We start from the raw sequence: 13811 nt of genomic DNA on the forward strand, positions 1-13811 counted from the left end.
AGACACAGCGGATATTATTAAATGCAATTTAGTGAGTCGTTCTTGTACATTGTTGGCGCTTACTTTGGATTATGGCTTGTTTTGTGCTGCACAGTGTCGGAATTAGCTGTTTCTGCATCGTTTGACTAAGAGTCGGGGAAATGCGTACTAAACTGTTTCGTTTACAGATGTGGAATATGGTTTGTGCATAAGATATTTCGTTTAACCTTGGTCACAGTTGATATCTTTGTTACTTTCGCAACTTGAAAGAATAATTAAACATAATGATTAAACGTATTCTTGGGTTCTTGAAGACAATATTATAATTAACGAGTTTTGGTACCTGGTAAAGTAGTACTATTTAACATTTTTATTCTGTCGTCATTCTTTTTGATTGAAATTGAACAATATATTTGCTTAGGATCTTTGAATCGTTACGCTTTTACGCAATCTTTCCCCATTTTTCTATTGTCCTGCCACGTAACTAGCTTTATACACGCAGAAGCAAAGTATAGATTATGTAAAAACACAATCTCACATCGTTAAATAATCACGCTACTAGGAACACGATAAAATTGTACAATAATCGAAACTATAACAATAATTGAAAATATACGCCGATAAGTTTTTCCATTAAAAAATCTCGTCGTTTTCACAATATCAAAATAGCTGTTAAAAATGATTGAATAATCCGAACTTACGCAAAAAGCCATTAATCATTCGTCGATCAACACATTTGCTACGGCTATTCGCGTGTCTCCGGGCAAAAGTTATCCTGTCGTTCGTAGCTGAAATTTAAATCTTATTTATGGTGTCAGGTGTTACTAAAGATATTATTTGACTTTTTAACTGGTATAGTTCATTTACAGCGGACGCCTAATCGAAAGGTACGCGCACGGCAGAGATATCCGCGGTATTGCCAACAGCAAGGCGCGTTTCCATGCAGCAAACGCAATACAGCCGCGCGTTCGACTGCATTGTATGTTAAAGTGTTAATGTATAGCATTACGTGCAAATTACAGGTGGCTCGACACGAATCATGAATCTAGAACTGTTAATTTACATGCTGCATGAAGTATCGATCTTGTCGCGGATAGTGGTTAACTGGATTACCTAATGCGATTTTCATTTCTTTTTCCCAGCAATCGATCGTTTAGCATCTTGCGTGAATAACGTAACTTCTTTCGCGATCTTTTTCCGGTTTTCTTTTCATTGCAGCCTTTTTTTCGAATAACAGAGAAATGTTAGGAATATGTTGCAGTTTCTGCTGACATTATTTATGAACTTTGTTCAGTAATTATAGGCTAATATAATAAGGTCAATATATGGTAACATTTGAATGAGAATAAGAATCGATAACACAATTTTATTACAATTTTAAAACATAATTCTATATATACAATGGTTAAAGAAAGGATTAGCGCACGCTCTTATTTTTCAACGAGTTTTAGAATCCTTTATTAATCAGATTTTATGTTTCACTTTCACAGTATCAAATTTTCGTAGTCGTGTGCAGGTACCACTAAATGATACGAAATATGACATACTCAAGCCTAATTAATCACCATGTAAATATTACAATAAATACAATGGTTTAGAAATACTTTTTATACTACTAATAATATCCCTCGTATCGTACTAGAATATTATAATTAAGAACGTAAAGCATTGCAACATCGTGAGTAGTAAGAAACGTGAGTTAAGGAAACTTGAGAGAATGTAAATTCTCCGATAAGATATCGTAAATTAATAAACCCCAAATTAATCCTCTTAACCCTGTCCCATCACGACTATAAATTCATGAAACACGCGATTGGTTACTCGCATAACTATTTATGCATCGTATAAATACACAACAAATAAAATTTAATCTTGCTAACTGTACATAAGTATGCAATCGCCATTGTATTAATTTCGACCGACAGAAATTCGCTTAATTGGGTTTTAACTGAAATTTTGTTTTAATAAATGTTCTTTATACGCAACGCGGATATATCGAGAGAATGATGGTAGCTGGTTTGGCGAATCTATACTTCCTGTGCGGTTACCAAGAGATCTGGCATGAGCCAGCAGAGTGGACCTGTCGCCAACGTTAATAAGGCGCCGATATGACGCCAGCGTGCGATTTAAAACACCATTTTCGTGGCACAGGCCGTTATGAGATACCGGTATACCGGCCGATCCAGACACAGGCAGCTTCTGTTTTCGGCAATGAGGATGTCAGACAAGTTACGACACGGCCAGCAGGTGTTACGACTGGACAGCCAGTTCAGGAGGCCCAGGTATTTCCTCCTTTTTCCTCTCTATCTCTCTTCCTCGTTCGTTTCGTCATTTTTCATTTTCCTTTGATCCGGTTGTAACCAGTCGACCGAACGTGGCTACTGTTTAACTTTTGTCGCGTGTATCGGCGATCACTGATTGCCTTTTCGATTCCAGTTACATTGCTACCATCGCGGGAGGACGCGTGACGATGATCGAATCAAGAAGAAACGTCGCTGTTATCTTTCTAGAAGCATGATTGCAATTCTTAGCAATTTTATTTACTTCGGTCGAAGTTGTTCTACTATTTGGACAGTTGGAATAGTAAATCGGTAATAAACAGTATATATGTATGATATTTCAGATTTAATCAGTGGAAAATGATACTATTTTAAAAGACTTAACAGGATTTGGATATCTGGGTCAATTAGATACATCTTGATACCTTGAATTTAGCACTGCTATAAGTAGTTATGGACGTAAATCAAGAGTGTAGATAATGTCAACACTGGAATCTTAGATACAGTCACTTTATTATTCTTGTTTCTTTCTTCCTTATTAATTTTTGTGGCTTTGAGTTTCAGAACTTTGATATTTAATAATCATATTTTTATTGTAATATTATACGTATAATCCTTCATATCTTAATAAAAATGAATATTAACATTGTCAAGAACGCTTTTCTGTACATTCTTAACAATTACAAAGATAAAATATCTAAATCTACTATTGTAATTCCAGTAATACAAGTAGTGCTTATTAATTTCTCAGTGTATTATTCAAGTTGGTTCTCCTTTGAACAGAATCCCATTTACAAGATCATTCTGTTCATTCCCAAACAACTAGCAAAAATTATTTCTTTCTCAGCTCGCCATTGAAACATTGAACGTCTCGATTTAATAAAACCTAAACTTATTATCCAGCTGCCGATTTCCACGTTCCCATAACTCCGTATTCGTAGAGAAATACGCACCAACCGATCATCTAAAACCAATAGACAGCATACATACACACACAATACCTTCGATCTTTTATTCTACAGAGAACATATAAAAAGAATGCTCCTTGCACAATCAGCGACGTCTCTTTTGCAGAAACTCGAACAGTGCCAGGGTGTACGGAGGCTCGCGACTACCAAGTGCATTCTGATACGCGAGGGAAGGCGGAGGAGGCGGCGGAATGGCTAGGATCTCTCTGCGGTCTGCTACATCTATTTATAGCGTACGCCATGCTAATGCATGTGCGCCTATGCACCACGCTAACACCACGTCCCAAGCATAACGGGCTTTTACATGCTGCACTGGATATTCCACGTGGACTCCCCTCCTACGTCGCAGCGCTGCCCCTTTCTCCAAGGATCGCCTGTTTCTCGTGGGCTCCGCCGCCGTTGTCCGCGGAGGTCTCATCCCGGCCATACACGCGTGCGAACGCACGTGCGCCTGTCTCGAAGAGGAACGCACCCAGAGAGCCCGCGTTCTTCGAGATTTATGCACGGGCGCAGGTCCGCCTGTGTAAAAGACGAGCTCGCGCGCGCGTAGGCTTTTCCGGTCACGCTGCGGTCAACCTGACTCTTAAAATGCTGTTGAACTCGATTTTTATTGATCCTCTTCACTTCGTCTAGTTCCAAGTATTCTTTTACACGTGGCGAAATAGAGCTCTGCCTGAGAGACCTCCTGCGCGATAATTTACCGAATAATTGTATTTTTGTGGGTCGGGTGAGTAACAGGTCGTAGATGACGAAGATTGCTAGGGTCTTACGCGGTTTCTTTTTATTTTTCATCGAATAGTAGAAGTAGGATAGACGTAGAATAGGTATGGAATTTCAGTTGATCTATCGCTAAACCTGTTACAATGACAACTTATTCGCGCCACTTGTAACTTGTGACTTGTACAACTTTGGTGGTAATATCGATCCAAATAAGTTCGGTAAGAGGGTCCAGGTGAGTAATGATTTATCAAGTAGATTTCCGGAGTAGTATCTCCGAAGGTCTCTGAAGAATATTACAGCTTTTGGTATATAATGTCGTGGACAATTGTTTGAATCAATGCAATGTATTTACATGCCTATTGTACGCTTGGTGAAAATCAAAGGAGGATTTCATAGAACACTTGCTAAGAATTACATGAGTAAAGGACGAATTAATTGACTAAAGAGCCATGCTGTTTCATAAGATACACAACTATGATGGAAGATGAATGTGGGATATAAATTTACCATAACAAAGTATAACAATAAACGAAAAAAGATCCTTCGTTTCACAGAACTATGGGAAGAAACAATATACAATAATTGCCTCGTCGTGTTCTATCAAAGCTATAGAGCTTGAAGCAACAAGTTGTTGAAAATAATCAGATTAAAACTGGTGGCAAAGGTACACCATAAATCTCATTGATACTTACTACCAACCTTAACCGCAACCAACCAACTTTTTAATTTCTACATCGACTTACTGTTTCGTTCTTCGTCTTTTAAGTTAGGTAGCTCCCCAGAACAAGAGGAACAAAACACACCAAGCGAATTAACCTTCAGTCTTAGTCGGCTGATAAACGGCCTCATATGGGATATCTAAATATCGCGAAGGCTCTAAAAGTCCCGCGCAACCCTGAGCGCGAAATTTACGTTCGATTCGCATCCATCGCGGGCGAATATAAGTGTCGAGGCGCTACGTCTTCTGTACACCTCGGGCGTTATAACTTCGGCAGTTGTTACTTATAAATTATCATCGTAACAGTTATAACTCATAGATCGTACGACGCCTTATAACTTATAGTCGCGGCCGTACAAGTTATAAACGCGGTGCATGTAATTTATATGTTACGTGCTGCCGATGTTATAAAACGTCCGGCCGACTAACAAACAGTATTATTCGATACAAGATTATAATACGCGTCCGACAATCGCCCAACGTCCATTTCTTTCCATTGCAACGATCTCGAAGATGCATTTATATCGACGCTCGTGTCATTTTGCATTTGCGTCTCCATCAGATCGTGCCGAATAAATCGATGCGCGCATCTTTCTGCGCATAGCGGGTCACGTGACATTCACTTCGAAAAGAAATTGCCGCTTGATCTTCACGAACTTTGATGGGTTCGTGTTTTGATTAAAATGTAAAAAGTAATTGTTGACAAATGACGAATTTCGATAATAATTCTTTGTATATTTTCGTTAAGTAATTTTACTCACATCGTAAAATTTAGGGAATGAACATAAAATATAATAAAGGACGAAGGAAAGTTTACCTAACCTATGTAAGTGATACAGAAAGTAGCACAATTTTATGAAACAGACTGTACATTTGATAAGAACAAATGAACAAATATAATATGCATAATTGAAATATATCTAATAGAAAAATTACCAATATGCAGATATACGCAAATAAATCACTTGGCAAACTAAACTTTCTTTCGTCTACTACTGCAAATCGTTTATCTATCGTGCAAAAATAAAAATTGCTTCCTGTTACTATGCCAGGAAATTAAAAAGTTTTCAGAGCGATAACGGAGGAACTTCAGAAGCCTGATCGACCCGAAGGAAGTTAATGAACGTTATCCGCCATTATAAAAGCTCCTTCAATGCCATGATCGTGTGGATGATTTCCGCCATTACGGATATGACAGAAAGAAATGTCGCGACGTTTAATCGGCCGATTCGAGCGTTTTTCACGGAGTATGAAACGAGATTTGCTTTTTCAGACAACGATGACGGTAAATTAACCGATAATGTAGCTTGGTACTGATTACTGGATAGCAATGATGGATGCAGGAGGGGCATCCCTCGAACAACTCTGTCCTTTACGGTGTACGCCAAGGTCGGTAACCTCAGGACGCCCTCAGGTACTCTTTGGCGCCACACTCTTCGTACTTTTAACGCAGACGAGGTACAGGTCGACTTACCGCGTTGTCCTGCCCTGTTGGTAGTGATGGGTTGTCAAGCACTTCCAATCGCATCGGATACGTGCGTGTGACGAACAATTCGAAACACTTCGAACAGGATTCGATACGCTGAAACTCCTGAAAGCTTGAAAGTCTTGGAAATCTTAAAAGGCATAGAAGTCTTGGAAATCTTGCAGATCTTAGAAATCTTGTAAGTCTTGGAAATCTTAACAATGTTGAATGTCTTGAAAGTTTTGTAAGTCTTGGAAAAGCTAAAGATCTTGAAAGTCTTATAAGTCTTGGAAAACCTAAAGATCTTGAAAGTCTTGTAAGTCTTAAGTCTGGCGAGTCTTAGAAGTCTTAAAACTCTTGTAAGTCTTAGAAATCTTGTAGGTCCTAGGAATCTTAAAAGTCTTGTAAGTCTTAGAAATCTAAAAAATCTTGAAAGCCTCGAAGGTCCTGATTATTCCGATAAATCTGGAAAGCTCGAGGTGTAGTCAATATTTTACAAGCATTTTAAATGCTTTAATCCAAACAGTATGTATCATTGACGTTAAATATTAAAGAGAATTTATTGAGAAAATTTAAGATATCGGAGACGCGAACAACTTTCCAAACTTTCAGTGAAGTGAATCGAATTTTGACAGTCTTGAAAAACATCGATTCGTTTCGAAACGATCGATGAGTTTCCAATACCCATCACTGCCTTCTATCACTGCCATCGCTTTGTTAACAAACAAAACACCGCGTGCTGGCCTCGAAGGAGCGTCGCGATTCTTCTGGGTTAGAATCCTTCGGGGAAGGAGCTGCCTAGGATTTATACGAGGGAGGTTGAAGGAATACACGCCGATGGTAATCGATGTATACGATCTCGAGGAGAAGGTCGATTATACCTGGCGATCGAAGTAATTTGATTAATTTTCCAGTTGTTAGGTTAAGTATTATCGCTGCTGATATTTTCGCGTGATTAATGTGAGTATTGTTGAAGTTGACTCGTGATGAGGTTAGATTCGCGATAATTCGAACGATGCGCGATTTTTGTCGATCGACAATGATTTAGGTGGGAAAAAGGTGCAATGCGCTTTAGGAATAGAAGATGAATAATAGCCAGGATAGTTAAATTAAAGTTTGGAAAGATATTTATGAAGATATTTTTATAGCCTGCGGAATACTATGAGGAAGAGATGGAAATCTTATAATTGGGTTTTGATATTTATGCTTTATGTAAGCATCTATTAAATTACTGTCACGGTTTTCTTACAGTACGTGATGAAAGTATTTTTCTAACGTATTAAAAATATACTGGCGGCCGTAAATCGGACGTATAGCGTACGTTTTCTAAACAACGTTTATATTTTTATCGAATATAAACGATTATATTCCGTATATTCGAATTACCATATATTCGAGAATTATGCGTGGATTACCAGTTTTCTTCACGTTTTAAACACACAGCATCCTATTTACAGTTTACTACAAATAGAAATAAAAACAATTTTAATACCGAAGAATCTCGTAAACGTCTTTACGGGTATAACTTCATCCGTCAGAATTATTTCATAGATTCTCCGACATACAACGAATAAGAATTAAAACTATCAATTATTCTTAATTTTTGAAGCTCAGTCAGAAGCAAATATAGTAAAAGTAAATGGAGTATGAGTAATAAATAAAATAAATTTGTAACGCAAGAAGGAAATATTATTTCAAATGAAATATTTCGTACAAAGATGAAAAAAAAAACACTTTTGAGAAAATATCTCAGTCTTCTTGCGTGCTTAAAATATGCAGATATGGGCATATGAGGAAAATGAATCGGTGTCAATCAACAGCCGGAAGGTGTGTGTCTTCGGTCCTTGATCTCGTTCCCTTTAAGAGCCGCGAGTAAAACTCATTTTCTGCTGTTCTTATTTATCATTAATATCACTGAACGCACATCGCTGTTCCACTGAAACCCATCTTGGAATGCGAGCCGCTCCGATTTCAACCGCAGTTCGACCGGGCAAAAATTCTTAACATTGCTGAAACCGGCCGATGAGGTTATCGCATCATTCGCTCGATACCGGCCGGTAATTACGAGACGCAATTACATAAACCGCCTTTTTATCTTCGTTAATTAGTTATACACGCGTACGACGCTGCATTATGTATATCGCCGATTAATGCTTCGTTACTGTTCGCTAATCGTGCTAATCGTTTCGATTATGATCTGTCGGTAATTATTCGGAATTGCATTGCCTCCCTTCTATACGACATAAAGCGTATCTACGTTCGCTGTATTTACATAGGTAAGATGTAAGGTTGCATGGGTTTCACGGATAGCTGAGAATGTATTATGGGATTAAGTTAGTGCATAGACGAGATGAAATGGTCCTGAAAGAAGATCGAATTCGTGTCGCCACCTGTAGATGGATCAATAACTTGGGTGGAAACGCTCCTTGGGTAAGAATTGTATATTAAAATCCATAGTAGGATAGTTCTATTAAAATATGTATTTAATAAAGTATTGTGAAATATAAGAATTCACTACGTTTCTGATATAAGCTTAATTTTATAATTTTTTAAAAAGTGCGGTAATGTATGTAATATGTATTTAATAAAGTATTGTGAAATATAAGAATTCACTACGTTTCTGATATAAGCTTAATTTTATAATTTTTTAAAAAGTGCAGTAATTTTTATATATTTTATATTTTATGTGTAATTTATAATATGTTACAAGTACACGAAGCTTTTGCTACTAACAACGTAAAGCTTTTATTTCGTGAATAAACTTAATCATTTCAATTCCACAAGATTAAAAGAAAAGTTAAATCGCAGTACATATACAGTGTATAATTCATTAAAGAATATGAAATTTACCGGGATACGACAAACAACTTTGAAATCTCAAAACATATGCACGTACATATCTTACAATCCTAAAAAGATATAAATTTACAATATTTTGATTCTGCCGTGTGACCAATGCAAGTGAAGCACTTTTCGTACGAAAATAACGATAAAAAATTTATAATTGCTCGATGTACAGTACAGTGTCTCCCGTTTTCGAATCGCCACTAAGCGCCTGTTTTCTACCAGCTATGTGCAGCTTGGTACGAACGCACGTTTTCTGCGTCCGCTGTGCGATTGCATATTCCTCCCAACAGAAGCGTTGGTGAAAGAAATGTGCATATAGTTCTGTCGTTTGACCGCTAGAGGCGGTAATTTGTGGTGCGTGTTTTGACTGAATTTCTCCCATCATCAGCGATCTCCCTACTCATCTCTGATAAAATGAAGTCAGTGAGTCGTGTCGTGTGTCAAGTTGCGGGAGGTTGCGCGCATGTTTATTTAAAGCTTACTGACGTGTGTGTAGAATTGCGCGCGCAATGAATCAGGCACCAGTGTCGTGTATTCCAGCGGGGAAGATGTCAAAAGCGAAGAAGGTGCTCGATGAGGCCCGCGAGATCCAGAATCCGGAGTTGGATCTCGCGGATAAGAGTATCTCGACATTCGAGGAGATGCCAGGATTGCGTGAGTCTACCATATCTTCGTGGGTCTCGTTCCGTTCGCCAAATTAGGCAACTTGTCCTGACTGGTTTTTGGAGCGGATGGAAATCCGAGGTGGCCATTTGTTGCTTGTCCACGCTGTGGGCGTGTCCACGCATGCGCGGACAAGAACTTTGAAAGATAATACTTTAAAAATCTGGAACATTGTTGACAAAAATAATTTTTCTTTGTGAATTCTTTCATTTTTAAATTAACATAAATGTTTGCAGTATTATTACTGATATTATTATTGAGTATATTCATATTATTTTATTAACTATATTTTATTTATTGTTTTGAAACACATTTTTAAGCTCCAAATGTTTGAAATGATGATTGTTTTGTTAACAGGAGTGATGTTTCTTTTTAATTTCTGAATTAATATGAATATCCACTCAATGGTTGTTGATATTGTTGATCATATTCTTCAATTTAATAATAATTTAATGATATTAGTTCATTTGGCAATTTGGAACACATATATTTAAGCTTTAAATGTTTACAATGGTAGACCAAGATATTTTTTCTGTTTCAGTTAATATGATTAACATTACAAGGTTGACTTTGAGTCACAATAAAATTCAAGGTAGATTTACAAATATTTTTACACTTATTTGTGATAAATTATATCTTTTATTTATATCGTTTCCTTCATACAGCTGTACCACCAGGTCTTGCAAATCTAGTCAATTTGGAGATATTGAATCTGTTTAATAATCATATTACTGAGCTTCCAATTTCATTGTCACAAATGCCAAAGCTACGGATTCTTAATGTAGGGTAAGTTCTTTACTTGAATTATCGTTAATTTACAACATTTTATTTAAATACATTTACAGGATGAACAGATTAGATGTGCTTCCACGTGGATTTGGTGCTTTTCCAGTATTAGAAGTCTTAGATTTAACTTATAATAATCTGAGCGAGAAGAATTTACCAGGAAACTTTTTTATGATGGGTTAGTAATATTTTAATGTTTTAAGATTATATTTAATTATATATTCAAAGAATACTTCTTTTTACAGAAACCTTAAGAGCACTATATTTAGCTGATAATGATTTTGAATATCTACCTCCTGAAATTGGGCAATTAAAAAATTTACAAATCGTAAGTAATAGCATGTTCTTGTATTAAAATATGGTTCTGTTCCTCTTATTTATTCCTAGCATCTAATTGTGTGTTTCTATTGCAGCTTGTATTGAGGGAAAATGATTTAGTTGAATTACCAAAAGAAATCGGCGAATTAACGCGACTCAGGGAATTACACATTCAAGGGAATCGATTAACGGTTTTACCTCCTGAAATAGGTATGTATACTCATGTAAAATAAGATTAACTTCTTTAAAAAAAAAGGATGGATCCAATAAAAAAATAATCTAAATTTAATAATTTAGGAAATCTGGATTTAGTAAGTAATAAAGCAGTGTTTAGAATGGAGTTTAATCCATGGGTTATACCAATAGGCGATCAACTGCAAGTTGGCATTTCTCATGTTATGGATTACATACGTTCTGAAACATATAGATAGTATGTATTATCTACTTATTTTAAACATAAGCGCTTATTGGGTTATCTTATAATCGTTTCTTTCCAGTGTATATAGCCGACACCAAAGCGCCAAAGGGCCGCCACCACCGATAGAAAACGACAAGAGTAAGAAAATATCCCGTATTCGTTAAAACGGAACAGAAAATGATTGACTAACACCATCAAAAATATTTCTAAACTAATATAACTTCTTTTAATTCGCTCACTGCCAAGAATCTCATAGCTTAACATATTTACAATCTGAAGGGTGCCTTAATGATTAACACAGAAATAGATGTCACACATTTCAATTTTGCAACCAGTGACACATATACAACATTAATTATATATTATATGTATAATCTACTGTTATACTATTCAAATTTGACGATTAATATATAATAAATGCTATTTTTATAATAATTAAATAATAAATATAATTTGGATGAATAAACAATACTTTATATAGAATGAAACTTACGAGTGTTTCCTTGTAGCAGTTTTGATTTTTATTTATGACACTGCCTGTCTCTTTCTCCAGATTAAATGTAATTGCATGCAATTCGTTTCTGTCTTATATAACTAACATGCAAGCAATAATTAACTTGTCGAATTTGCTTCACGTACGATGTTTGTACAAACATATGCATGTATTTCCCACATCTCACATTTCATACTCCTTACTTCATTTCTCAATACTCACATCTGACATCCAATATTCCCTACCTCATACTAATATTCCACTTCTTACATCTAGCATTCTTCATCACGTCTTACTTCTCACTATTCAAATTTAAGTCTAATAATTCTATTTATTCAGATTAGACAATTTCCTGTGGATTTTGTGAATTAATTTTGTTTGTGGGAAAAACCGATTTCTTATGGATCTTGTTAGAAATTGGTTAGAAATGAATTTCATTTCATGGGCTGCATTGTATGATTTGTGGGAAAATTTCTGTTTATTATTTATGATATTTTAGAGTATAAGATATAGGAAATGAATTTAGGAAAATTGGTAGTTTGATTTTGGATGTAGGGAAAAGGCAATAGGGCGTAGGATATGGAATGTAGGAAATACGCGGAATATGAGATATGGTTTAATAAATATTGGACGTAGGATGTGAGGAAATACCTATGAAGAATATACTGCAACATAACGAATATGGAAATATGAGACGTAAATTGAGATATGCGCTGTAGAAATTAGGATGGAAGATATACCATATAGAAGTGAAAATACGAAATAAATAAATATATATATATTCATTAGTTTTAGTATTTAATAAGTATATGATTTCCTATATGAGTGTTACGTGAATAATTCGAAAATAACAGATCAAACTCAACAAAATGTTACAAGCAAAAAGTAATCGACGAGGATGGGATTCGAACCCACGCGTGCAGAGCACATTGGATTAGCAGTCCAACGCCTTAACCTCTCGGCCACCTCGTCCGCTTGATGTAGCTGAAAAAATGTTCTTGCAACAGGGGTGATCATCATTCAGGGGTGACTAATCTCTTCAAAAATTGAACTTTATTCGTCAATAGTAACTGCTAACATATATATTTTAACAATCTTTGATAACCTTCAGAACATTAAGAACAATTTAATAATTTCAAGATACATTACGCATTAATTTTTTAATATATTATTACTTAAGGCAAAAATTCTAAAATATTAGGATATGCTTATAATATTAGTATTTGTATAAAAATATATGTACCATATAGTATTAATCTGTATAAACTACGTAGAAAACTAAAGATACTGTAAGTACTGATAAGACAGAATAAGGGGTAGATCAATAAAAAGATCGTTCTTTTAGTGATTAAGCAAAAACAGAAAATCTAGGAATATTGTTCAATTACAAATTATTGTAACCATATAATTCTCAACGAAGTTATTTGATAAATGAATATTTTTACATAGAAAAAATTAAACAATTGTTTTATTATTTACCCGTAACTAAATTCCTAATCCTATTCCTATCAATTTCATTCTAGAAATAAGTAGTTTGGCATATTTTTAGGCGCACTTCTGAAAAGAATTTCTTAAGACTAACATTACCACAAGTACGAGGAAACTTGCTGACTTTCTGTTTTCAACCAAACAAACAAATCAGTGTTTGCAAACAATCATTGAAAATGTAAATAAACAAGCATAAAAATTGTAAATGAACAAAATGAACAAGCCAGCGTCTGCAAACAAATCCAAGATTAAAAATTAGCGAGCCAGAAGAATTCTTGTCGCTCGAAGTTTTCGGAAATTTCGTAAATAAATAAACCAATGTTTATAAACGAAACTCGAAAGCGTAAATAAACAAATTCATATTTGTAAGCGAAGCAGGAAATAATGAAATAATTTCTTGAAAACTCAAAATCAATGTAAGAAGCGATTCTGTAGTTTGCAATTGAAACACCGTATGTTTCATTACAAATTGTTATTTCTTAGCAACGGAAACAAAATCCTTTCACAAAATGTGTCGTTCATTCAGTTGAATTCGGACGTTCATCCTGTGAAGATTCGTCTCGCCTACTTTTTGTTCCACCGATTACCGATAATTTGCCATAATGGTAATTATTTATTTATTTTTCTCATCTACGTATAAGAAAACATTCCAATAATTACCTATGAGAA

General features: G+C 35.5%; 2 protein-coding genes and 1 non-coding gene across 4 annotated transcripts in view; 2 read left to right on the forward strand and 1 right to left on the reverse strand.

The window, feature by feature from the left end:
• The window catches only part of LOC126923898 (tubulin alpha-1 chain-like), a 142574-nt gene that overhangs the window by 126071 nt on the left and 2692 nt on the right, over positions 1 to 13811 (forward strand). The gene's annotated exons all lie outside the window — the stretch shown is intronic.
• On the forward strand, positions 9388 to 11649 carry LOC126923906 (ras suppressor protein 1). 2 transcript variants are annotated; one of them, XM_050737849.1, is made up of 8 exons: positions 9388 to 9630; positions 10181 to 10231; positions 10305 to 10425; positions 10485 to 10603; positions 10671 to 10753; positions 10839 to 10953; positions 11041 to 11173; positions 11241 to 11649. In XM_050737849.1, the coding sequence occupies exons 1-8, from the start codon at positions 9486 to 9488 to the stop codon at positions 11323 to 11325; spliced, it is 852 nt and encodes a 283-aa protein (XP_050593806.1). In that variant the 5' UTR covers positions 9388 to 9485; the 3' UTR covers positions 11326 to 11649. The 2 variants fall into 2 exon arrangements, with proteins under 2 accessions (XP_050593806.1, XP_050593807.1); XM_050737850.1 differs by having other exon boundaries at positions 9606 to 9720.
• On the reverse strand, positions 12545 to 12626 carry Trnas-gcu (transfer RNA serine (anticodon GCU)). Its single transcript has one exon. It is a non-coding gene; the product is annotated as a tRNA-Ser (tRNA).

Source organism: Bombus affinis, chromosome 14 (genome assembly GCF_024516045.1).
Source record: "Bombus affinis isolate iyBomAffi1 chromosome 14, iyBomAffi1.2, whole genome shotgun sequence".
In the NCBI taxonomy this organism is placed as follows: Eukaryota; Metazoa; Arthropoda; class Insecta; order Hymenoptera; family Apidae; genus Bombus; species Bombus affinis.